The sequence below is a fragment of the Lissotriton helveticus genome, chromosome 5_2 (assembly GCF_964261635.1).
Source record: "Lissotriton helveticus chromosome 5_2, aLisHel1.1, whole genome shotgun sequence".
In the NCBI taxonomy this organism is placed as follows: domain Eukaryota; kingdom Metazoa; phylum Chordata; class Amphibia; order Caudata; family Salamandridae; genus Lissotriton; species Lissotriton helveticus.
Window position 1 is genome coordinate 15,364,967 of NC_136066.1, and position 25,498 is coordinate 15,390,464.

General features: G+C 43.8%; 1 protein-coding gene across 1 annotated transcript in view; it reads right to left on the reverse strand.

Moving 5' to 3' along the window:
• The window catches only part of COL27A1 (collagen type XXVII alpha 1 chain), a 1,232,768-nt gene that overhangs the window by 82,021 nt on the left and 1,125,249 nt on the right, over positions 1-25,498 (reverse strand). Inside the window, exons 50-51 of the mRNA XM_078646681.1 lie at positions 10,232-10,285; positions 8,381-8,443 (exon numbers count right to left, since the gene is read on the reverse strand). Coding sequence (XP_078502807.1) covers positions 8,381-8,443; positions 10,232-10,285 — 117 coding nt within the window. The remainder of the gene's footprint in view (positions 1-8,380; positions 8,444-10,231; positions 10,286-25,498) is intronic.

Sequence of the window (25,498 nt, forward strand, 5' to 3'; positions counted from 1 at the left end):
ACCAAGCAATAGCGATAATTATCGCTATTGCTTGGTTAGAGACAAAATTTTACCGCTGAGCTGCGGAGATTTTTATCGCAGATAAACCTTGGTATTACCAAGGTTTATCGCAAATGCGATAAAAAACGGCCGCAATGCTTTCAGCGATATTCATGCATTACCGAGCTAATGCTCTTAGCCATGTTATCCACCGCCCATTGGATAACATGGCTAAGAACTGCTCAGGGCAGGTGTTGGCTTTTGGAGATATTCGCGCTTAGCGCGAATATCTCCAAAAGTTGGTAATAGGAGATAGCGATGTTAGCGACTGTTTCCAGTCGCTAACATCTTGGCATGCCCACTTTGCATGTCATAAGTGATAAATATCACTGACATGCAAAGTGGGGCCCAAGATGGTCGCTATCTCCTACTAGCTGTCGCTAACTGGTGTTAGCGACAGCTAGGTAATAGGGGGATAATTTTATCTCTGCTTTCTTGGCTTTTAAAGCCAAAAAAGCGGAGATAAACCCCCTTGATAATATGCCCCTAGGTCTTTTATTTGTCCTTGAGCCTGGTTCCATTGCCGTGCTAGGCATTCTTGTAATGGACGCATTTTAAGTCTTGCATGAGGGACAATGAATATGCAGGAGGCCATCATGCCTATGAGTTGCATGAGCACTCGAGCTGGTAAGCAGTGTTGTGGCTGAAACTTTTGAATTAGAGTCTGCGTGTTGGCTATCCTGACTGCGTTTGGATATGCCTTTGCCACTGATGTATCTATGGTAGCTCCCAGATATTGTTGTATGTGGGAGGGTTGTAGATGAGATTTCGAGTAATTTATGGAAAAACCCAGACTGTGCAGCAGCTGGAGTGTTTGAGACGTGTGACTTGCACATTGAGCGTACCATTTGGCTTTAATGAGCCAATCGTCGAGATAGGGAAACACGTGGATGCGTTGCCGCCTGAGGTGTGCTGCCACGACTGCTAGACACTTGGTGAACACTCTTGGAGCTGTAGTTACTCCAAAAGGGAGAACTTTGAACTAATAGTGTTGACCTTCTATTGGGAACCTGAGATATTTCCTGTGAGCTGGATGTATAGGTATGTGGAAGTATGCGTCTTTGAGGTCTAATGTGGCAAGGAAGTCGCCCTGCTGAAGCAACGGGAGTGCCTGTTGAAGGGTTATCATATGGAAGTGCTCTGATAGTATGTATTGGTTCTGAGGTCTAATATGGGTCTGGGGGACCCGTCCTTTTTGGGAATTAGGAAGTATAGAGAATATACTCCTGTTCCCTGGTGTTGAAAAGGTACAGGCTCTATGGCGCCCTTTTGTAGCATGGATTGGACCTCTTGCTGTAACAGTGTTATGTGTTCTTTGGACATAGGACGTTGTTTGGGTGGTATGTTGGGTGGAGTAGAAGTGAGTTCCAGGCAATAACCATACTTGATAATTTGTCTCACCCACCTGTCTGTGGTAATGGAGTTCCAGACTGGTAGGAATTGGTTGAGTCTGCCTCCGACTGGTGTTAGATGGTCTGGAGGGAGTGTGATGAAGTCACTGTTTGGTGGCAGTGGAGGCTCGGGTGTTATTGCCTCCACGTCCTCTGCCCTTACTATTGTTTCCCCTATAACCTCCTCTATTGGAGCCTTTGTTAAAAGTGCTCTGGGTATTAGATTTGAAGGTAGAGGAGGTTTGCGATGTGTTGCCCCTTCCTGAGCCTCTATATGAGGAGCGGCGAAAGGAACCTCGATGTTGTTGGAACAGAAGCACCCCCATTGACTTGGCAGTTTCAGTGTCCTTTTTCATTTTATCTAAAATGTTGTCAATTGGGGGGCCAAACAGGAAGTCTTGGTTTACTGTTTGGTTGAGGATGGTGGATTGCACCTTGTTTTTGAAACCAGATATGCGTAACCACGCGTGTCTGCGCAGTAAAACGCTGGTATTGATAGACCTAGCCGCTGTATCGGCAGCGTCTAGCGCACATTTGATGGAGGCATTGGTTATGAATTTGCCTTCCTGAATGAGGTCGTTGGCCTGTGCCTTAAAAGGTTCAGGTAGGTGTTGCATTAGACTTTCGAGCTGGTTGTAGTGTGCTCTATCGTATCTTGCTAGTAGAGCTTGTGTATTTGCAATTCTCCATGAATTTGCGGCCTGTGAAGCTACTCTTTTCCCTGAGGCTTCTAGTATTTTAGATTCTTTATCAGGGGGAGCATCTCCTGTTGTCTGTAAGTTGGCCCTCTTACGAGCATTTGCAACTACTAAAGAATCTAAAGGCAATTGTTGTTTTATAAAAGTTGGGTCTGCTGGGGCTGCCTTATATTTTTTCTCAATCCTCGGATTGAGCACCCGCGCCCTAGCAGGATCTTTAAATATGTCTGGCGCGTGCTTTAGGACCCCTTTAAGCATAGGAAGTGTCCTGACATTCTTTTCTGAAGTGGGGAAAGTGTCAAATAAAAAGTCCTCCTCTAAAGGGTCAGTACGCATATCCACATTGTGATATTTTGCTGCCCTGTCTATAAGCTGGTTAAATACTATTGTGTCGTCTGTAGGCAACGGTTTTGTAGGGTATGGGGAAGTGTCGGGGATGGGCTGCGTTTCGTCAGGATCATTTTGGTCATCCCATGTATCATCTTGTGGATCAGGATCCCCTGGTTCATCATAGGTGTACTGAGGATCTTCCCCCATGTCCTCTCTCTCATTGTAATTAGAGTGTGTGGGAGAGTAAGGTACAAAAGGCATATTAGGTAGAAAAGGAGGAGGAGTGAAAGGCCTTGAGGGAGATGTCCCAAAGTCTTTTTTCCTTGGAGGAACAGGAGAAGGAGTGTCTTGTGGTAAAGGCCTCTTCTTTCGGTGGTAAACTACCACAAGTTCTGTTTCTGGGGATCACTGAAATAATATCGAGGGACAGAATATCGACCATCAAAAATATCGTTGACAAAATATCGAGAGACAAAATATCGAGTTTCTATCTACAAACAGGTAAGTACAAAAATATCGAGTTAAAAATATCATTTACAAAAATATAGTTAAAAAATATCGTATTTACTAAAAACAGTGTTAAATTAAATTAATATTAATAATTAATTACTAAAATATACTTAAAATTACTTAAATTAACTTATAATAATTAAATAATTAATGAAAGTTAAATAAATATTTTTTTATTTCATATTTATTAAAACATATATATATAGTAACAAAATATAATAAAATAATACCCAAAAACTGAAAACTGACCCTGAACCCTAAAAATACCCCTTTACCCAAAAACCCAAAACTGACCCTGAACCCTAAAAATACCCCTTTACCCAAAAACTGAAAACTGACCCTGAACCCTAAAAATACCCCTTTACCCAAAAACTGAAAACTGACCCTGAACCCTAAAAATACCCCTTTACCCAAAAACTGAAAACTGACCCTGAACCCTAAAAATACCCCTTTACCCAAAAACCCAAAACTGACCCTGAACCCTAAAAATAAAAACGAATTTTTTTACTATCTATATTATATACTTACATATTTTCACTTTCTATATTATTTACAGTCGATATTACTTCACTTACCTTAAAAACGATATTTTGGCTGTCTATATTCTGTCCTGTCGATATTTTGTCCAAACGATATTTTAAACTCGATATTCTGTCCAAACGATATTTTGGAGTCGATATTATGTCTGTGCACCGTTTCTGGGTCAATATATAATTTTGGTTGCTCTTCAGTTACAGGATCTGGATGGAATAGTTCTTCCTCGACAGTCCGGGGTTTTGGTGTAGAAGGCTTCGGTTTATGGACCTTTTTTGAGTCTGTGGCTCAAGGGCCTTTGGTGTTGGAGCTCCTTTGGAATCGACAGCCGATTTTGGTTTGGTAACCTTTTTCGGTTTGACGCCTTTTATCTTTTCGACGTCCTTCTTTGGACCGGCACCCTCTTTAGGGCCGTAGACGGGTTTTGGATCGATTGGTTGTCTTGGTTCGAGACGTTTTTTGTCCGAAGCAAGTTGTTTTATCGGGTCGATTGTCTTTTTTGTGTGATCGGCGTCCTTTTTTGGTTTGTCTGTTTCTTTAGGATGGACAACCTTTTTGGACTGGACGTCCTTCTTCAGCTCCGAGGTTTTCGGTTCCGAGTGTTCTTTAGGCTTTACGACGCTCTTCGGTGCCGAGGGTTTTTTGGTGTCGACGACACTCTTTGGTGTCGAGGTTTTCGGTGCCGAGGTTTTCTTGGGCTCGACAACCTTCTTTGTGTGTACGCCCTTCAGATCGACGACCTTTGTTTTCGGTAAACATCCTTTACAACGCAACTTTTACCACGCAGTGCCTTTACGACGCAACTGTTACAACGCATGTCATTACAACGCATAGCGCTGGGGGGCACTCTGGGATAGGGAATAGATTTAATTTACTATCCAACACCTTCCCTACTATCCACGGGGACTGGAGTTGGAATAGTAAATTAAACTATTCACTATCCAGCACCCCTTAACGCTATGCGTTGTAACAGCATGCGTTGTAAAAACTGTGATGTAAAGGCATGCGTTGTAAAACCATGCGTTGTAATGTCGTACAACCTTTGTTTTCGGGTCGATGACCTTTGGTTGGACCAGCTTTTTTAGTTCTGCGCCTTTCGGGTCGACCAGCTTTTTCGGTTCGACGACCTTTGGCTGGAGAACTGTTTTTGGCTCGATGTCTTTCTTCGGGCCTGGGCTACCGGAAGGCGTGTGTTTAGGCATCGGAGCCGAGCCGAGAGGTGGGGTCTCCGAAGGAATATCTCGATCTTGGCTAAGGCCTTTCGGCGATGCTTCGACCGGAGCCTTCTTGTTTGGGCTGAGTGGAGTGGGGGCTGAGTACTCACAGTTTGCCCCGGCGTGATCTGGTCATTGGAGTCCGATTGGTCCTCAACGGTGACGATCTCTAGATCGGAGTCGGCGGCTTCGGGGAGATCTTGTTCGTCCTCGAAGATATTCTCCGGTTCCGGTGACGACTTCTGCATCTATTGCCTGGCAGCCCGTCGATTCCTGATGGTCTTCTTGGATCAGAATTAGGCACACACTGGGCAATTTTCTTCTTTGTGTTCAGGTGACAAACACTTGTTGCATACTGTATGCTTGTCAGTATGCGGGAATTTGGAGTGGCATTGTGGGCACCTTTTAAATGGACTCCTTTCCATTGACGAAAGTCGCACGTAGCGTCGATAAGGCCCAACGGCCCGCGTCGACGACCGGATCAAGTTGAAAAGTTTAATGGAGTCAAGGGGTACCGAGCGAGAACAATACCGTCGAGTTCGATGGCCTTTTGGCCTTAGAAAGTAGTTAGTTTCGGTGCAGAAGTTGGAGTTTAGGAAATAACATCAGAACCCAATGGCGGAAAAAAACAATCTGGAGATGGAGTTGATGCCCATGCGCACTGTAGTCCAAGGGAGGAGTCACCTATCTCGTGATACTTCGAAGACTCTTCCAAGACAAACAAGGTGTAATCATCCGGACCCAACACTAGGCGGCGATCTATGCTAAGATATGAATTCAGCAGCCCACATGCCTCGAACATCCTTTTATTGAAACAACCGTCTATCTCTTTCTGTGTAACTCTGAAGAAACTAAGCATGCACGATTGACTGAGTGAAACTGTTATCTATTGTTTCCACCATTCTGAGACATGTTCCGTTTCTAAAGGGAAACAAAGTTGTCATGTTTATGCGGTTGCCAGAAACTACTCCCTTCTTGTTTTACAGGGAATTTCCAGTGGCCTCTGAGTTAGCTGGCACGCAAAGTAATTAAGTTTAATGTACTCGATAGAGGCATACTGACCTCAGTCCTATGCCAAAACTATAGTGTATATTATTCCAATGCGCAGAGCCTGTTAGGGAAATAGGAACTACACTACACCATTAAATCATTTAAACAATCTGTTCTTGCTTATTAGCACTTCATCTGGAGGTGGAGAAGCGTGGCTCAGTGGTTAGAGGCGGCAGACCCGGAAGCTGAGATCGACCGTGGACCAGGGTTCGATTCCCCACCTCTGCGGGTCTCGGGCTCAAAATTCCACGGACTCGACAATTCTCGCTCTGGTGCCTACTCAACTCACGGGGTCACACTCTGCGACTCTGGGCAATAGCTTGCTTAATCTCCACTACGGCCCCTCCCGGCGGGATGCCTGGCTTTCACCTTGTGGACACCCTGCCGGGGTTTCTCACAGGGGAATACCAGGACGGGTTCCCTAAGCAAGCGCCGGGACGCTTACGGGCAGCCGTGCGCTTTACAAGTCCAATACATTTACATCTGTGACAATTTAGCAATTTCTGTGTTTATACATAGTTATTTCGTAATCTGATGTGGAAGTTATTTTTAATTAGCAACATTTTATTTTCTGAATATATTTTAAATATTTTGCCTTGATTCCAAGAGACATACACTTTTTTTCATTCTGGAGGTTCACCGTAAAACAATTTGCTTTGGTATCTTGGTTGAGTTTAAGAATTGCTAAATAAAGTAATTCATATGGCTACCTGGTATTAAAAAAGTATCCTATAGTAATAATGACCTAAAGAAGAAAAAAATATTTCCTCAAGATAGATTCAGCTATTAGTTCACACTATTTGAGAGGAGGGAAACACCTACTTATGTAATAAATTATCCAAAATATTAACAAAGCCATGGTTGCTCAGTGCCTTGAGAAAGTCACGGGTGAGTAGCTGCACTTTACAAACCCCTGATTGATTGATTGATGCCAATAAATTTGGATTTCAATTCTTTAAATGTTTGATAGATTGGTGACAGAACAGAAAGGTGCAGTGAGCAGGCGGAATGGTGAAAAAAGAATGAAACAAGAAAACGTCAAACACAAATCATATCAAGGAGCTACAGCTGTAAACTTCTACATTATTGTGATAGGATTCTAACAGTCTGTAACTAAATTGTTGACGTTTCGACTCCAAATCAAAATGGTTTGGGTCTTCCTCAGGGCAGAGTGCAAACGAAAGATGAATAAAACATCCAACTCGATCCACAAAGGTTGCAGAGATTTAACTCACATCAGTTCCTAAGTTCAGTGGATGGATAATGGTTGGTGGTTGTGTGTAGTTTGGGACAGACATCTTTGGGCTTGGAGCAGTTTTGCTTTGAATGGAATCAAAGCCTACGATGACTTCCTTCTGTCTCTAGAGGACAGAGCATCCGTCAACAGAGGTGGAGTGTCAGGTATGTCTGCTTGAGAGCCCGTGGCTCTAGGTTTAGCTGGATTCTTGCTAGTTAATCCGTGTTCTTCAAAATTGAGGTTCACACATGATCAGCCACCGTAAAGCTCCCCAAACATGGATATAAGAACAGTGCTGTGTGCGTCAGGCACAGAGGCATAATGTAAAATGCAGAAAGCAGAATTGTAAAAAAGATGCCATGAATGTTCAGGTACAGGAAACCACAGTGTAGAATGGCTTTTGGGAATTGGCAAAGGGCATTTGGAAGAAAAAGAGAGTTCCTAGACACTGCAGTGGGTTTTGAGCGCAGAGCAATGGTGCAGACATTGGGGGTCGGTGCAGACCTTGGGGGTTGGTGCAGACATTGGGGGTTGGTGCAAACCTTTGGGGTTGGTGCAGACCTTGGGGGTTAGTGCAGACATTGGGGCTTGGTGCAGACATTGGGGGTTGGTGCAAACATTGGGGGTTGGTGCTGACATTGGGGGTTGGTGCAGACATTGGGGGTTGGTGCTGACATTTGGGGTTGGTGCAGACATTGGGGGTTGGTGCAAACCTTTGGGGTTGGTGCAGACCTTAGGGGTTGGTGCAGACATTGGGGTTTGGTGCAGACATTGGGGGTTGGTGCAAACCTTTGGGGTTGGTGCAGACCTTAGGGGTTGGTGCAGACATTGGGGGTTGGTGCAGACATTGGGGGTTGGTGCAGACATTGGGGGTTGATGCTAACCTTTGGGGTTGGTGCAGACCCTGGGGGTTAGTGCAGACATTGGGGGTTGGTGCAGACATTGGGGGTTGGTGCTGACATTGGGGGTTGGTGCAGACATTGGGGGTTGGTGCAGACATTGGGGGTTGGTGCTGACATTGGGGGTTGGTGCAGACATTGGGGGTTGGTGCTGACATTGGGGGTTGGTGCAGACATTGGGGGTTGATGCAGACATTGGGGGTTGATGCAGACATTGGGGTTGGTGCAAACCTTTGGGGTTTGTGCAGACCTTGGGGATTGGTGCAGAAGCCTGTGGTATAGAAACTGTGCTAGGAGCTGCGAGCGAATACCTTCTGGACAGTCACTCCTCTCGCATGACTTTGAGAAGTTAGTTAGGGGTCGCTGACTGATGTCAACATAACATGAAATAGAGACATGTCCCACGGAGGCGCCCCTCTTTGTGATCAGTGGTTCAGCCCTCTCTCATGGACACAAACATAATCTGAGACAAACCCACCATAAGACCGGGGGGGCCCCGGGGGCCCTTAATGCCTTTAAATCCGACATCCCCTGGAGGTCCCTAGAAAGGAAACAGAAAAGAACCACACATTAAACGACTGAATTACAAATTCTTTCACATATGGAGAAGAATGAATAAAAAAGAATTCTTCAACTGATTAGCCAGCATCTATCAACCAACAAACTGTGTCTGCTGACCAAGCATGTGATACCCCTGGCCATCTTCATCCATCAAGGGACATCCCATAATACCACCGAGCAATCCAATGCCATCACCCGCCAGTCATAAGAGGCAACATCACCAACCCCAGGACGCCCCTCAACAACCCCAGGACGCCAGCCTTCAGCGCACAGGTGAAGGGTCAGACTGAAGGATGCTGACCCGAGGGGTCAACAAGGACAAGGAGGGGAGAGAACGCAGCAGGGGCGATGAACCTGGAATATTAAGGGCTTAAAGTGTTCACTGTGGTCCGATTCAGGAATGCAGCCATCAGTGCCCATCTGGATGCCAACATCTGGATGCCTCTTGGCCCAGCCCCTCGTGATCTCAGCCCTCCATCACAACCCCTTCTGTGAACCACAGGTAAAGGGCAGGCGAGGGATGGCGGTGAGGCCAGGGGGTGCAGCCAGACAGGCAACCTCACAGGGGAGGGAGACAAGCACAGAAGGGTCTGACTGGCCAGCCAGGGATGGGCAAAGCAAGATGGTGCCAAAGGCTATTGGGGATAGAAAAAAAGGAGGAGGAGGAGGGGAGAGAGCAGAGGAGGGAGACGGGAGAGCGGAGCTAGACAGAGGGAGGAGAGAGGGAGTGAGGGGAGAAAGAGGGGAGCAGGAAAAGGAGAGAGAGGGAGAAAGGTAAAGGGGAGAGAGAGAGAATTAGATAGGATGAGAGAGGAGAAGAGGGGCAGCTAGAGAGATGGGGAAGAGAAAGACAGTGAGGGGGACAGATAATCGGCTGCCACGCCTTCATGATTTAATATTTAGACAACAGAGATGAGGCGTTCTTGTTCTGCGACCACAGGGGGCTTCAGACCTGTCCAGGGCTGATCAGTTCTTTTTTTGCGACAGTGTTTTTTTATATTAGGAAAGAGTTGGGCAGGGGAGGGTCAATGGAGTCCCAGGGGATGGGGGTGATGTGTTCACACTGCTTCAGGCCATGGTCAGGGTCAAAGCCTTTCTAATCATGTGATGGTCAGGGTCCTCCTTTCTAATCATGTGATGGTCAGGGTCATCCTTTCCAATCATGTGATGGTCAAGGTTCTACTTTCCAATCATGTGATGGTCAGGGTCATCCTTTCTAATAATGTGATGGTCAGGGTCATCCTTTCTAATAATGTGATGGTCAGGGTCAAAGCCTTTCTAATCATGTGATGGTCAGGGTCAAAGCCTTTCTAATCATGTGATGGTCAGGGTCATCCTTTCTAATCATGTGATGGTCAGGGCCATCCTTTCCAATCATGTGATGGTCAGGGTCAACCTTTCCAATCATGTGATGGTCAGGGTCAAAGCCTTTCTAATCATGTGATGGTCAGGGTCATCCTTTCTAATAATGTGATGGTCAGGGTCATCCTTTCCAATCATGTGATGGTCAGGGTCATCCTTTCCAATCATGTGATGGTCAGGGTCAAAGCCTTTCTAATCATGTGATGGTCAGGGTCATCCTTTCTAATCATGTGATGGTCAGGGTCATCCTTTCTAATCATGTGATGGTCAGGGTCATCCTTTCTAATCATGTGATGGTCAGGGTCATCCTTTCTAATCATGTGATGGTCAGGGTCATCCTTTCTAATTATGTGATGGTCAGGTTCAAAGCCTTTCGTATCGTGTGATGGTGAGGGTCATCCCTTACCTTTGGTCCGAACAGCCCTGCGAATCCTGGAAAGCCGGTCTCACCGAAGTCCCCCTGCGGAGAGGAAGCAGCAGAGCAGAAAATCACACGGACGTCATAATACAAAATAAGTATAAGATAAACAGCACATTAAACAGCAAGCTTGTTGTTTACTTTAAGTGGGAGGACGCCCACTGTTTGTATTTTAGGGTCCCCATAAAACATATAGAATGGCTGCATGTCTGAGGGAACAGCAAAATCTGCACTCCCAGGGGAGACGATCTAAGGACTGGACGTTGAGTCCAAGCTGGTCTCCCTCTCTACTCTCACCCTTTCCGAGCCCTATTCCCCCCTTCAGTTAAATCAAATATTGCACACACAAGTTCTCTCTTGCCCCTTTCCAGCCACGCGCTGGGCCAAGGTTTTCCCCCATTGACCAACAAACCAGTTTCTGGCTTAGACTCAAGGTGCCCCGTGCACCTCCTCCAGATGTGGCTGCAATGCTCCGTGTTCTGTATCTCCTCCAGATGTGGCTGTAATGCTCCATATTGCCCTGCTGTGCACATTGCCTCTATGTTCAGTCTTTTTACTTTGAGTGCATTGCTATCCTGCATCTAACACTAGTTGCTGCACCAGGACCTTGCTACTAGTTAGTAGTTACTCTATGACCATGTCTACAGCGTAGTTCAGTCTTTCCTCATTGTCTTTTGAGTAACAGCTGCTGTTTGGTGCGACTTTGTATGTGAATGGAGTTTGCTATTTTTGCAGTTTTGTTTTGGGATGTTTTACTCAGTTCAATGTCACTGTGTCTGGAACTGATGGCAGGTGCCGTCCGTCTACCAGAACAGTGAAGAACAAGTTCCTGAGAAGAGTGACAGGGTCTCAGCGAGGATGAAACTGCGAATCCAGGACTCAAGATATGATTGCGTCTCGGCACTTCACATTTTCAGGCAGACCCACCACCCGTATGTTAATATGCCACTGCCTGCACTCGGCATCCTCCTCAAGGGTGCGGACCTTCTCGCATAAAATATGTAGGCGGGGCTGCGTGCCTTGTGCCTGCAGGTGAATAGTTGGTATCGATTGCTCCGTTAAGTGAACCCTGTCGGAGAGTTTCCAATGATTGTCTCTCAGTAGTGTGAGATCTGTTGCTACGCCATCACTTTTGTTTCCAGGGACACACAGGACTGTTCTATTGCTGCAAGTACCACATCGAGTTTACCTTCAACTGAGGTAGGATTGGAGGGCTGGTCCAGAGTCCATTGATCGTTGATTACCCAATGGCAGTGCAGGCTGGTTCCAGATCTGTAGCGTCCTATTGTTTGAGCTCTGGTTCAAACTCTGCTCAGGGGGCGCAGTGGCGTATTCTGGACATGGGCCTGCTTGCAGGTGCCAGTCCAGTAAAAGGCACCTCACAGCATGAGCAGCCCAGTGTGGCGGGGGGCTGGCGGAGAGGCAGGTAGGCAGTCCAAAGAGATCCCCTGGAACCGCTCTGGGTCGTGCCCTACAGGGAAGGGCAGAATCTACAACAGTATTCAGGCAGCGTGATACTCCCACAAAATTTAATCGGGGGCGATCAGGGACGTGAGAGACACCTTCATGTACATTCGTCAATGCTCAGTAAGGGCGGCTGCCTCCAGTGCACCCCCACAGAAGGTCAGCGCTGGGGGGGAGCCCCTCTGTAACCAGTGGGACTCTGTTAAGTTCCCCGGATCACCCCAGGTAGGAGGTCGGAAGCCGGGCATTCCTCTGATAACTCGAGCCGGTCCACAGCACAGTTAGGCATCTCAGGAGCAGGTACAAAGTTACAGTGATCTCCCTCTTATTCAGCAGTTCTTATCATGTGTCCAACTCCTGCAAGTAACGCAACCTCAGTGCGACTTGCTTGAAGACTCCATTACTGCAGATGAAATCTCTGAAACTATCAAAAAAATGGCAATAGTTAAAACCCCGGGGAGGAAGGTTGGCCATCGGAATTGTATTCAGCTTACTCCGAACAACTTATTCCTCAACTAACCGATATGTTTGAAGAGGCATTTGAAAGGGGAAAACTCCCGCACTCCCTGCGAGAGGCAACACTGGTCGTGCAACCCAAACCGGGCAGAGACCCACCCCAAATGGCCTCGTATCGACCTCTGTCATTGCTGAATGCAGATTATAAAATCGTAGGTAAATTATTAGCCAATAGGCTAATAGAAGCAATACCCATACTGATACATGAAGACCAGAACGGTTTTATCCCGGGGAGAAACAGCGGGCTGAACTTGAGCCGGCTTTTAAAATTGTTAGACTGGGCCCGTACAGAGCTTGCCATGCCTCGAACTCCGTTGGAATGGGTGTTCGACACTTTCAAATATCTGGGAGTTTAAATCTACCACTCTTGTACAGATATGATAGATGGTAACCTAGGCAGAGCAATTACTAGGGCTCGTGCAGGGATCACTGAAAGAATATCGACGGACAGAATATCGACCATCAAAAATATCGTTGAGAAAATATCGACAGTCAAAATATCGAGTTTCTATCTACAAACAGGTAAGTACAAAAATATCGAGTTAAAAATATCGTTTACAAAAATATAGTTGTAAAAAATATCGTATTTACTAAAAACAGTGTTAAATTAAATTAATATTAATAATTAATTACTAAAATATACTTAAAATTACTTAAATTAACTTATAATGATTAAATAATTAATGAAAGTTAAATAAATATTTTTTTATTTCATATTTATTAAACATATATATATAGTAATAAAATATAATAAAATAATACCCAAAAACTGAAAACTGACCCTGAACCCTAAAAATACCCCTTTACCCAAAAACTGAAAACTGACCCTGAACCCTAAAAATACCCCTTTACCCAAAAACTGAAAACTGACCCTGAACCCTAAAAATACCCCTTTACCCAAAAACCCAAAACTGACCCTGAACCCTAAAAATACCCCTTTACCCAAAAACCCAAAACTGACCCTGAACCCTAAAAATACCCCTTTACCCAAAAACCCCAACCCTAAAAATAAAAACGATATTACTTCACTTACCTTAAAAACGATATTACTTCACTTACCTTAAAAACGATATTTTGGCTGTCGATATTCTGTCCTGTGGATATTTTCTTCAAACGATATTTTGGAGTCGATATTATGTCCAAACGATATTTTGGAGTCGATATTATGTCTGTGTACCCTCGTGCAGCCCTTCCATTCTGGCTGAGGTTACCCTTGTCCCCCATGGGCCGGGTTGCCATCTCTAAAATGCTTCTACTCCTTCGGCTTTCGTACTTTTCCTCCTCTCTTCCTCATAGACTGCAGCACAGATTATTCCAAGACCTGGAATCACCCCTTGTCTCCCTGCTCTGGGGGAGCTCTAGATCTAGGGTGGCACTCTGTAAAATTGCGCCCAGATCTCGAAATGTAGAGAGAGGATTCTTGACTTCACATGGGACTAAGACCCAGAATGGTCAGTTGATAGAGAGGCTTTTGACAGCCGTGACCCTTCCCAGACGATTGGCAATAGTGAATTGTAGTGCCCATAAAGCAATTACTGATGATGTGGGGAGGGGAAATACCTTTGCAGACCAGATAGCAAAAGAGACAGCCAGGTCGAAAATGATGAAAGTGTTTGTGGCAGGACCTGCCAGATGGGTGCCAGATGTTACTATGTTTGAAAATGCGATGGAAAGTGTTAGAGAAATACAGAGTGAGGCAACAGTTGAGGACCTGGTAGTGTGGCAGGAGAGCGCAGGACGTTTAGATGATGAAGGGAGCTGGGCTGACAAATCAGAGATGCAGAGACGGACGTTGCCTGATGCATATGTATTTCCTGTACTTACAATGGCACATGGTCCGGCTCATATTAGCGCAAAGGGAATCTGTAGGTTATTGGATTCCGTGTGGCAAAATGACAATATCCCAAAGGTTGCTGCCACTTAGTGAAACACTGTATGATCTGTTTGAAGTGCAATCCTGGTAAAGGCACCCATACACCTTCTGGTAATTTTGCGCCACCTTCCCTCCCTTTTGAGGTACTCCAGATGGATTATATTGAGATGCAACGAGTTAATAATTTGAAATATGTGCTACTGGAGGTTGGTGCATTTAGTAAATGAATTGAGGCCTACCCAACGAAAGAAAACACAGCCATGGTGACGGCGCAGGCTCTTATTAAGGAGTTTTCCCGCACTATGGCTCGCCCCATTTGATGTGGAGTGACAACGGAAGTCTCTTTAATGCAAAGGTGATCCAACTGGTGTGCGATGGTTTGCACGTCAAGCAAACATGTCATGCAGCAAATCATCCTCAGTCAGCAGGTTTAGTTGAGAAGTACAATGGTACTCTCAAGCTGAAGTTGGCAAAGATTAAGGAAAGTACTGGGTTGCAATGGCCAGATGCATTACCCCTTGCTCTATTGTCCACCAGAATGACAGCCCATTCTAGAAACAGATTATCGCTGTATGAGGTAGTCTTTGGACGTCCCGCAAATGTGTGGGGCGTCCCTAGACCGAAAAAGTTTTCTGAAATTGATTACCCTCTACTTGTCAATTATTTATATGATCTTACTAAACGTTTATATTCTATTCATCAACAGACACATAAAGATTTGACTCCAGCATCACAGGGGCCAGGGCGCACCATACAGCCTGGAGATTTCATCCTCATTAAGAGTTACCAGAGGCGAGACAGCTTGGAACCCAGATGGAAAGGACCACATTTGGTCCTTATCACAACAAGGACGGCAGTGAGAGTGGACGGCCGTAGTCATTGGATCCATACTTCTCATTGTTGGAGAGTGTCACTTGCCCTTCCCTATGATGGTTGGGTTCGCGAAGTGATAGGGGAACACGAGATGGAGAAGGTTCCACGTTTTGTTCCCTTTTCTGGCGCCCAACTGACTTGGGCACGGACGGAGGAAGAGAGGCTTTTCTGAAAGCGGCAGTCCCGCCAGAAATTAGGGCTGCCCAGGCTTCTTCTTCATCTGATCTGCAGGAGTCTGAGCCTCAGTCTCCGACACCCCCTGAATTTCAGATTCTTCTCCGTGATGAGACAGTGCCTGGAGTAGAAGGTACAATTTGCATCCTTGACGGAAGGATAGTGCGCCAAAAGAGAAGTGAGTGTAGCAGGGATGGACTTAGTGGATAAAATTAGTAACAATGCCCTTTGTTTCTGCTTTTTCCTATTTAGACTAGGGAGCAGAAGATTGGTGCACTGCCTGTGACGCGGGACAGGATAAGTTGAGGGTAGTTCCCAAGGAGGGAGAGTGCCCTATCCTGAGAACAGTGAACATTTGCTGATGGCCTGCAACTGGGTGGCTCCACCACGGCGGGCTCAATAGCACCACCGAGGATTGAACGATAGAAGCCTGCCAGGGAGGCTTGTGACGGACCCTGATCTTTTCTTCGTTTTCATTTTTCCTTTTTTGTGTCCTTTCCATAATTGCTTCCATTACGCGACGTGTCTTTCTCTGGTGATTCTGTTTGTAAAACTATAGTATATGGTAGTCAGACAAAATATCGAAATCAAAATATCGATATACAATAATATCGATGTTTTAATATCGATGGTATAGTATATCGATGTGCCATAATATCGACAGACAGAATATCGAGATTAAGGTATGTATGTTAGTAATATCGAAATTTTGTTGTTTAGTGTTATGTATTTTATTATGTTGTTTATATGTTTGCTAAATATGTTTAGAAATGTATGTTTGAAAATTAGTAATTATGTTAACATTTTGCGTTTTAGTATTAGAGCGGGTTGTGGGTTTATAGGGGAATAGGGTGGGAAGTAATTTAATAATAATTAAATAATTAATATATATTTTAAAATATTTTTTAATTAATAATTAATTTGTAATTATTGAAACTAATTAGTTAATTACATTAATTAGATTTAATGTGGTAATATATTTAATTTAGTGTTATTGTTAATTAATAATTAATTGGTAATTAATTAATATTAGTTAATTAAATTAATTAGATTTAATGTGCTAAGATATATAATTTATTGTTATTGTTAATGAATAATTAATTGGTAATTAATTATTGTTAATTAGTTAATTACATTAATTAGATTTATTGTGCTAATATATTTAATTTCGTGTTATTGTTAATTAATAATTAATTTGTAATGAAATAATATTAAGTAGTAAATTAAATTAATTAGAGTTAATGTGTTAATATTTTTAATTTATTAATTTTTTATATTGTTAATAATTAATTGGTAATTAATAATTATTAAGTGATTAAATGATTTCATTTATTTATGTGTAGTTGGTTGTGTGTTTATAGGGAAACAACCATTACAACGCAACTTTTACAACGCACTACCATTACAACGAAACTTTTACAACGCAAAATCTATTACAACGCATGCATTTACAACGCATGTTTTTACAACGCAGATACCTTTACAACGCATACCATTACAACGTAAGTATTGGTAAGTATATAATTATATTTAAAATGTTATAGTTTTGGGTTTTTGGGTCAAGGGGTATTTTTAGGGTTCAGGGTCAGTTTTTAGTTTTTGGGTAAAGGGGTATTTTTAGGGTTCAGGGTCAGTTTTTAGTTTTTGGGTAAAGGGGTATTTTTAGGGTTCAGGGTCAGTTTTTAGTTTTTGGTTAAAGGGGTATTTTTAGGGTTCAGGGTCAGTTTTTAGTTTTTGGGTAAAGGGGTATTTTTAGGGCACAGGGTCAGTTTTTAGTTTTTGGGTAAAGGGGTATTTTTAGGGTTCAGGGTCAGTTATTGGTTTTTGGGTAAAGGGGTATTTTTAGGGTTCAGGGTCAGTTTTTGGTTTTTGGGTAAAGGGGTATTTTTAGGGGTTAGGGTCAGTTTTTAGTTTTTGGGTAAAGGGGTATTTTTAGGGTTCAGGGTCAGTTTTTAGTTTTTGGGTAAAGGGGTATTTTTAGGGTTCAGGGTCAGTTTTTAGTTTTTTGGTAAAGGGGTATTTTTAGGGTTCAGGGTCAGTTTTGGGTTTTTGGGGTACAGGGGTACAGTGTAAAAATTAAAGTAAAATTAAATTTAAATTAAATTAAATTAATTAAATTAAATTAAATTAAATTATATTAATTTTAATTAATTTACATAAAAAAATTATTATATACTTACCAATACTTACGTTGTAATGGTATGCGTTGTAAAAGTATCTGCGTTGTAAAAACATGCGTTAATATTTGTAAAATTATATGTATTTTTAAATTAATTTTAAATTATTATTAATACATTTAAAAAAACGATATTTTTAATTTCGATATTTTTGTACAACGATATTATTTTTTCGATATTTTTGTACTTACCATTATGTAGATATAATTTCGATATATTTGATTTCGATATTTTTGTGTCGATATTTTTGTATGTAGATATTCTGTCTGTCGATATTATGTCATACAACCATAGTATATATATAGTGTATATGTATCTGTTTGGTCGTCCCATTGTAGAAGATGAAAAGCCTTTTGTAAACCTGCGACCGGGACAGCTCAGTTTCGATTGGTTGCTCAGAAAGAAGGTGTTCTGTATTGTTTTCATATCTGTTCTTATTGGTGGGAGGGGGGATGTTTTGGGTCTTGGAGTGTTCTGGTGATACCCCATTGTGTGCTTTATATCAGATTATCTCTTCAGGTCGTAGTAAAAGAGCTATGTACAGTAATGTTTTCTTAGATACGCACAGGAAGTGTTTCGGAGATAACACAGCTTGTTATCCCACTGATTCTGTTACAGGTTTATGGACTGCTTACCCGTTATCATTGGTGAATTATACGTATGTTCGTCCTCCTCATTTCGTAGCGGCAAAAGGTGAATTTGGTATCGGATATCCTGGCCCTTGTTTGTATTATAGACAGCCCAGAGGGACTGGGTACCCAGGTTGCATGCCTGAAATGTATCGTGATAATCTGTATATTGATAAACGAAACGTCGCTCTGACAGGTTGGCATTATCAAGACCTGACAGTCACTCAAGAGGCAGGTTTTTATCCTGCGTGTTGCCGAATAATATATACTACTGATGCTTATTTGTATCTAAATTGTTCTGGATCAATAGTGTACAAAAATAAATTACGTTTAGGAAAAAAAGATGACCCTAGTATGGAGGGAATGAATTCTAGATATGCTCCATTGGATTATCAGGGTCCCCTTTATGCACACCCGGGTTTTTATTTTTTATCAAATGGTACATATTCTAATATGTACAACGGCACAGAGGATGTGGCTTTGGGAATGGTGTTCCCTCACGGGGTACCCTGCAAGTATAGTAAACCAAATACAAGATGGGCAAAAAGAACGTTGACCAAGACATTTTGTGAGGGAGTTACTGATTTGGAATTCAACAATTACAGTAACGGTATCACTTTTGGATATATACTTTCCTCTATTATCTTTCTTTCTTTACCTTTATTTCCGTCAATTTGACCATAAAAGATACATTTCAAAACATTTCATAAAATTGCCAGATACCTTGATACATTACATAGATGCAAGGGAAATAGTACACAAGCACAGGGGGATAACAACGTAATAGACGTCAAATAATCAGCCTCTACACGCCCTAAATTGCTAGGTCATAAATTCAAATTAATTTTAAAAACAATATAAATATATCATCATTTAAAAGGATTAAAAACATACAAAATAGTTCGCAGAATGAATTAATGGGGATCACCTTAAATTTAAATCGATTACAAGGTGGTTAACGTATTATTCAACGTACAATTTGAAACACTAGTTTAAAATAAACCCCTAGAATTTCAGCCCCATTCTCTTCCTAACCAGGACTACATTAAATAGAAACCTGCTTACAGAAAAGACTATAGGTTGTGATGAATCAGTTTTCAATATGCGCTCAACAGCACTGCAGGACCTACTATCTAGAGCCCTGCAGAGGGGTTTAATCCAGCGTTTTCTAGCTGTAATGTACGCTGAACAGAAGAATAATATGTGAGCTTCATTTTCTTTTTCTGATACATCACATCGGGGACAAATATCGCTTCTAGAGCACCCCCCATTTCCTTTCCATCTGGATGTGTTAGAGCCTATTTGCAGAATTCCATCTCGAAATTGCAAGTAGAGAGATTTTGCTAGCGGAGGTTCTATCTCGTCAAGGAATGGCTCTAGACATGCTACATCTTTAAAAGCCAAAAACTTCACGGTTAAGGACCCAACAGTCGTGCTATTTACTAGATTGGACATTATGTGGGCCCAGAATATATCTTTTAGCTGTTTTTTTACAAGATGCTGTTAGCTGTTCTGGGTCGTTCCAATAATGAGGTAGACCTAACTTTTGCATCCACAACATGACGTGGCTTACCCACGGGATATCTTTGGGTCTTCTCACCTTTAAAATTTCCTCCAGGCCAGTTTTAAAACGAGTCAGTTCAGGGGTTGACCAGATCCTGATCCAGAATAAAAGTGGTCTTAGTGCCGCATGGTGGTCTATACGTTTTATATTCAGGTCCAGAGTTACAGGCAACAATGGAGTCCTATTGGGGAGTTTTAGTAGTTGTCTGTAAAATATGTTTTCTTCCCGCTCAAAGTTCTTCTTGCACTGTGGGCCCCAAATCTCGGCCCCGTATAGCGCTGCCGCTTGTGCTTTAATTTTGTATACCTCCAGTGCGGGGGAAACTGCTCTACATGAGCTACCCTCATGTTTTTTTTAGAATAGGTGCCGAATTCTGAACCAGCATTATCTCGCTCTTTTCAATTTGGCCTTTCAAAGTCATTTTACTGTCCAGGTTAATTCCCAGGTAATTGAAGCTATCTACATATTCTAGTGGTTGGTTATTTAAAACAAGGTTCTTTTTAAATGTTTTATGGGGTTTAGTGCCATATATTTGGTCTTGGTGGTGTTTATTTCTAGGCCCTTCTGCGAGCAATATCTATCAAAGGTATCCACTAGGGATTGAAGTCCCTTGGGAGTTTGGGATATTAAAATAGTATCATCGGCAAATAATAGAGCCGATACCACTTCGCCCCCAAGGCGAGGGGAATCATGCTTGCAGTCTAATAAAAACTCGGGGATATCGTTTACATATAGTGAGAAGAGGGTTGGTGCCAGGACGCACCCCTGTCTTACTCCTCTTCTCACTGGAATTGGTTTAGTTAGTTCTCCCCTTGGTCCCCAGCGTACCGTAGCAAAGTTTCCTGTGTGTAACTTTACCAGTTGTCTTAGTATTTCCAGTTGTATCCCAATTTTCCTTAAAATCCACCATAACTGGGAACGAGGGACTAAATCGAATACAGCCCTTAAATCTATAAAAGCGACATATAAAAGAAATAAAGTAACATAACATAACATAACATAACATATAGGCTGCCCTTCCTAAAAATAATATATTTCCAGTAAATGCACATAAACCTAAATACTTGATCAAGTGTCCTTGTTTTTGATCTGAACCCTGCTTGGTATTTAGTTAAAATATCCACCTCGTCCATCCAATCTATCAATCTATTTAAAATATGCCTAGCATAAATTTTCTAAAGTATCTCTAGTAAACTAATTGGGCGGTAATTGGCTGGGTCCTGACGATTGCCCTTTTTAAAAATAGTAACAATCTCCGCCCCTTTCCACATATGGGGAATTGGTGTTCCGGCAGCTATCGAGTTACATAGAAAATTTACGTAGGGACTCGAAACTTCTAGATCATCTTTTAATAGGTCGCCTGGAATCCTATCTGGGCCTGGGGCCTTCCCAGCTTTGATGGCCCCTATTGCAATTTGTGTCTCCTCCAAACTAAAATGCAATACTGTGTCTGAGATTAAGTCCTCTATTTCGTTTCTGGCGGCGCAAACGCCCTCGCTATAATCCTGGTAAAGATTAGTGAAATGGTCCACCCAGGTTTTCTCATCTAGGTAGAGATCTTTATTACTTTTCCCAGTTTCATTTCCCTTGGCAATTAGACACCAGAAGGCCGCCTGATCTTTGGCTCTAGCAGCGACAATTAAATCTGTCCATATGTCATTGTCCCAGGCTTCTTTTGCTCCTATTAAAATCTTTTTATACTTTTGCCTATATGCACTAATTTCAATGTGACTCTTATTTTTAATAGCATGTATAAGCTCCGTCTTTGCTGCTCTGCATTCCTTGCTGTACCAGGGGTTAGCTATCTCATAGTGCTTGCTTGTCCCTGTATCTTCCTTTTTGTACAACTTTGTTAGTAGCGGGAGTAGGGCTTCTACTAAGGTATAATGTAATTTTAGTATCCTTTCATCTCCTTCTTTAAATTCTTCGAGTGGGGCGACAATGTCAGAAAATGTATTATAAATGTCTACCATTTTGTCATCTTTAGCTAGGATATAAGGCCACCTCATGGCCCTTCTATTATTACTTATTTGTAGCTCTCCAGTTAATATGATACTCCCTTCCACCCGTGGATTTTTGGTTTTAAATAGGTGAGGTTCTAGTTGCAATTCTAAAGGGTAGTGGTCACTCTCCTCCCTGTTCATAACCCTCAGATCTATAGTAATGTACCATAGATACCATTATATAGTCTATCTGGCTTGATGAATTACCTCTATGGAATGTACATTCGGGAGAATCAACTATCACAGGTGAGCCTGGGATCCTTCAAGAGAATCGACTATCACTGGGTGAACCCGGGATCCTTCGGGAGAATCAACCATCACAGGTGAGCCTGGGATCCATTGGGAGAATCAACCATCACTGGGTGAACCCGGGATCCTTTGGGAGAATCGACTATCACAGGTGAGCCCGGGATCCTTCCGGAGAATCAACCATCACTGGGTGACCCCGGGATCCTTCGGGAGAATCAACCATCACAGGTGAGCCTGGGATCCTTCGGGAGAATCGACTATCACTTGGTGAACCCGGGATCCTTCGGGAGAATCGACTATCACTTGGTGAACCCGGGATCCTTCGGGAGAATCGACCATCACTGGGTGAACCCGGGATCCTTTGGGAGAATCAACCATCACTGGGTGAACCCGGGATCCTTCGGGAGAATCAACCATCACTGGGTGAACCCAGGATCCCTCAGGAGAATCGACCATCACTGGCCTTCCTAAAAATAATATATTTCCAGTAAATGCACATAAACCTAAATACTTGATCAAGTGTCCTTGTTTTTGATCTGAACCCTGCTTGGTATTTAGTTAAAATATCCACCTCGTCCATCCAATCTATCAATCTATTTAAAATATGCCTAGCATAAATTTTCTAAAGTATCTCTAGTAAACTAATTGGGCGGTAATTGGCTGGGTCCTGACGATTGCCCTTTTTAAAAATAGTAACAATCTCCGCCCCTTTCCACATATGGGGAATTGGTGTTCCGGCAGCTATCGAGTTACATAGAAAATTTACGTAGGGACTCGAAACTTCTAGATCATCTTTTAATAGGTCGCCTGGAATCCTATCTGGGCCTGGGGCCTTCCCAGCTTTGATGGCCCCTATTGCAATTTGTGTCTCCTCCAAACTAAAATGCAATACTGTGTCTGAGATTAAGTCCTCTATTTCGTTTCTGGAAGCGCAAACGCCCTCGCTATAATCCTGGTAAAGATTAGTGAAATGGTCCACCCAGGTTTTCTCATCTAGGTAGAGATCTTTATTACTTTTCCCAGTTTCATTTCCCTTGGCAATTAGACACCAGAAGGCCGCCTGATCTTTGGCTCTAGCAGCGACAATTAAATCTGTCCATATGTCATTGTCCCAGGCTTCTTTTGCTCCTATTAAAATCTTTTTATACTTTTGCCTATATGCACTAATTTCAATGTGACTCTTATTTTTAATAGCATGTATAAGCTCCGTCTTTGCTGCTCTGCATTCCTTGCTGTACCAGGGGTTAGCTATCTCATAGTGCTTGCTTGTCCCTGTATCTTCCTTTTTGTACAACTTTGTTAGTAGCGGGAGTAGGGCTTCTACTAAGGTATAATGTAATTTTAGTATCCTTTCATCTCCTTCTTTAAATTCTTCGAGTGGGGCGACAATGTCAGAAAATGTATTATAAATGTCTACCATTTTGTCATCTTTAGCTAGGATATAAGGCCACCTCATGGCCCTTCTATTATTACTTATTTGTAGCTCTCCAGTTAATATGATACTCCCTTCCACCCGTGGATTTTTGGTTTTAAATAGGTGAGGTTCTAGTTGCAATTCTAAAGGGTAGTGGTCACTCTCCTCCCTGTTCATAACCCTCAGATCTATAGTAATGTACCATAGATACCATTATATAGTCTATCTGGCTTGATGAATTACCTCTATGGAATGTACATTCGGGAGAATCAACTATCACAGGTGAGCCTGGGATCCTTCAAGAGAATCGACTATCACTGGGTGAACCCGGGATCCTTCGGGAGAATCAACCATCACAGGTGAGCCTGGGATCCATTGGGAGAATCAACCATCACTGGGTGAACCCGGGATCCTTTGGGAGAATCGACTATCACAGGTGAGCCCGGGATCCTTCCGGAGAATCAACCATCACTGGGTGACCCCGGGATCCTTCGGGAGAATCAACCATCACAGGTGAGCCTGGGATCCTTCGGGAGAATCGACTATCACTTGGTGAACCCGGGATCCTTCGGGAGAATCGACTATCACTTGGTGAACCCGGGATCCTTCGGGAGAATCGACCATCACTGGGTGAACCCGGGATCCTTTGGGAGAATCAACCATCACTGGGTGAACCCGGGATCCTTCGGGAGAATCAACCATCACTGGGTGAACCCAGGATCCCTCAGGAGAATCGACCATCACTGGGTGAACCCGGGATCCTTCGGGAGAATCAAACATCACAGGTGAGCCCAGGATCCTTCTGGAGAATCGACCATCACTTGGTGAACCCGGGATCCCTCAGGAGAATCGACCATCACTGGGTGAACCCGGGATCCTTCGGGAGAATCAAGCATCACTGGGTGAACCCGGGATCCATTGGGAGAATCAACCATCACTGTGTGAACCCGGGATCCATTGGGAGAATCGACCATCACTGGGTGAACCCCAGGATCCATTGGGAGAATCGACCATCACTTGGTGAACCCGGGATCCTTCGGGAGAATCGACCATCACTGGGTGAACCCGGGATCCTTTGGGAGAATCAACCATCACTGGGTGAACCCGGGATCCTTCGGGAGAATCAACCATCACTGGGTGAACCCAGGATCCCTCAGGAGAATCGACCATCACTGGGTGAACCCGGGATCCTTCGGGAGAATCAAACATCACAGGTGAGCCCAGGATCCTTCTGGAGAATCGACCATCACTGGGTGAACCCGGGATCCCTCAGGAGAATCGACCATCACTGGGTGAACCCGGGATCCTTCGGGAGAATCAAGCATCACTGGGTGAACCCGGGATCCATTGGGAGAATCAACCATCACTGTGTGAACCCGGGATCCATTGGGAGAATCGACCATCACTGGGTGAACCCCAGGATCCATTGGGAGAATCGACCATCACTGGGTGAACCCGGGATCCCTCAGGAGAATCGACCATCACTGGGTGAACCCGGGATCCTTCAGGAGAATCAACCATCACTGGGTGAGCCTGGGATCCTTCGGGAGAATCGACTATCACTGGGTGAACCGGGGATCCTTCGGGAGAATCAACCATCACTGGGTGAACCCGGGATCCTTCAGGAGAATCAACCATCACTGGGTGAACCCGGAATCCATTGGGAGAATCAACCATCACTGGGTGAAACCACGATCCCTCAGGACAATCGACCATCACTGGGTGAACCCGGGATCCTTCAGGAGAATCAACCATCACTGGGTGAACCCGGGATCCATTGGGAGAATCAACCATCACTGGGTGAACCAAGGATCCTTCTGGAGAATCAACCATCACAGGTGAGCCCGGGATCCTTCGGGAGAATCAACCATCACTGGGTGAGCTCGGGATCCTTCGGGAGAATCAACCATCACAGGTGAGCCCGGGATCCTTCGGGAGAATCGACCATCACTGGGTGAACCCGGGATCCTTCAGGAGAATCGACCATCACTGGGTGAACCAAGGATCCTTCTGGAGAATCAACCATCACAGGTGAGCCCGGGATCCTTCGGGAGAATCAACCATCACTCAGTGAACCCGGGATCCATTGGGAGAATCGACTATCACTGGGTGAACCTGGGATCCATTGGGAGAATCAACCATCACTGGGTGAACCCAGGATCCTTCAGGAGAATCGACCATCACTGGGTGAACCCGGGATCCATTGGGAGAATCAACCATCACAGGTGAGCCCGGGATCCTTCGGGAGAATCAACCATCACTGGGTGAACCCGGGATCCCTCAGGAGAATCGACCATCACTGGGTGAACCCGGGATCCC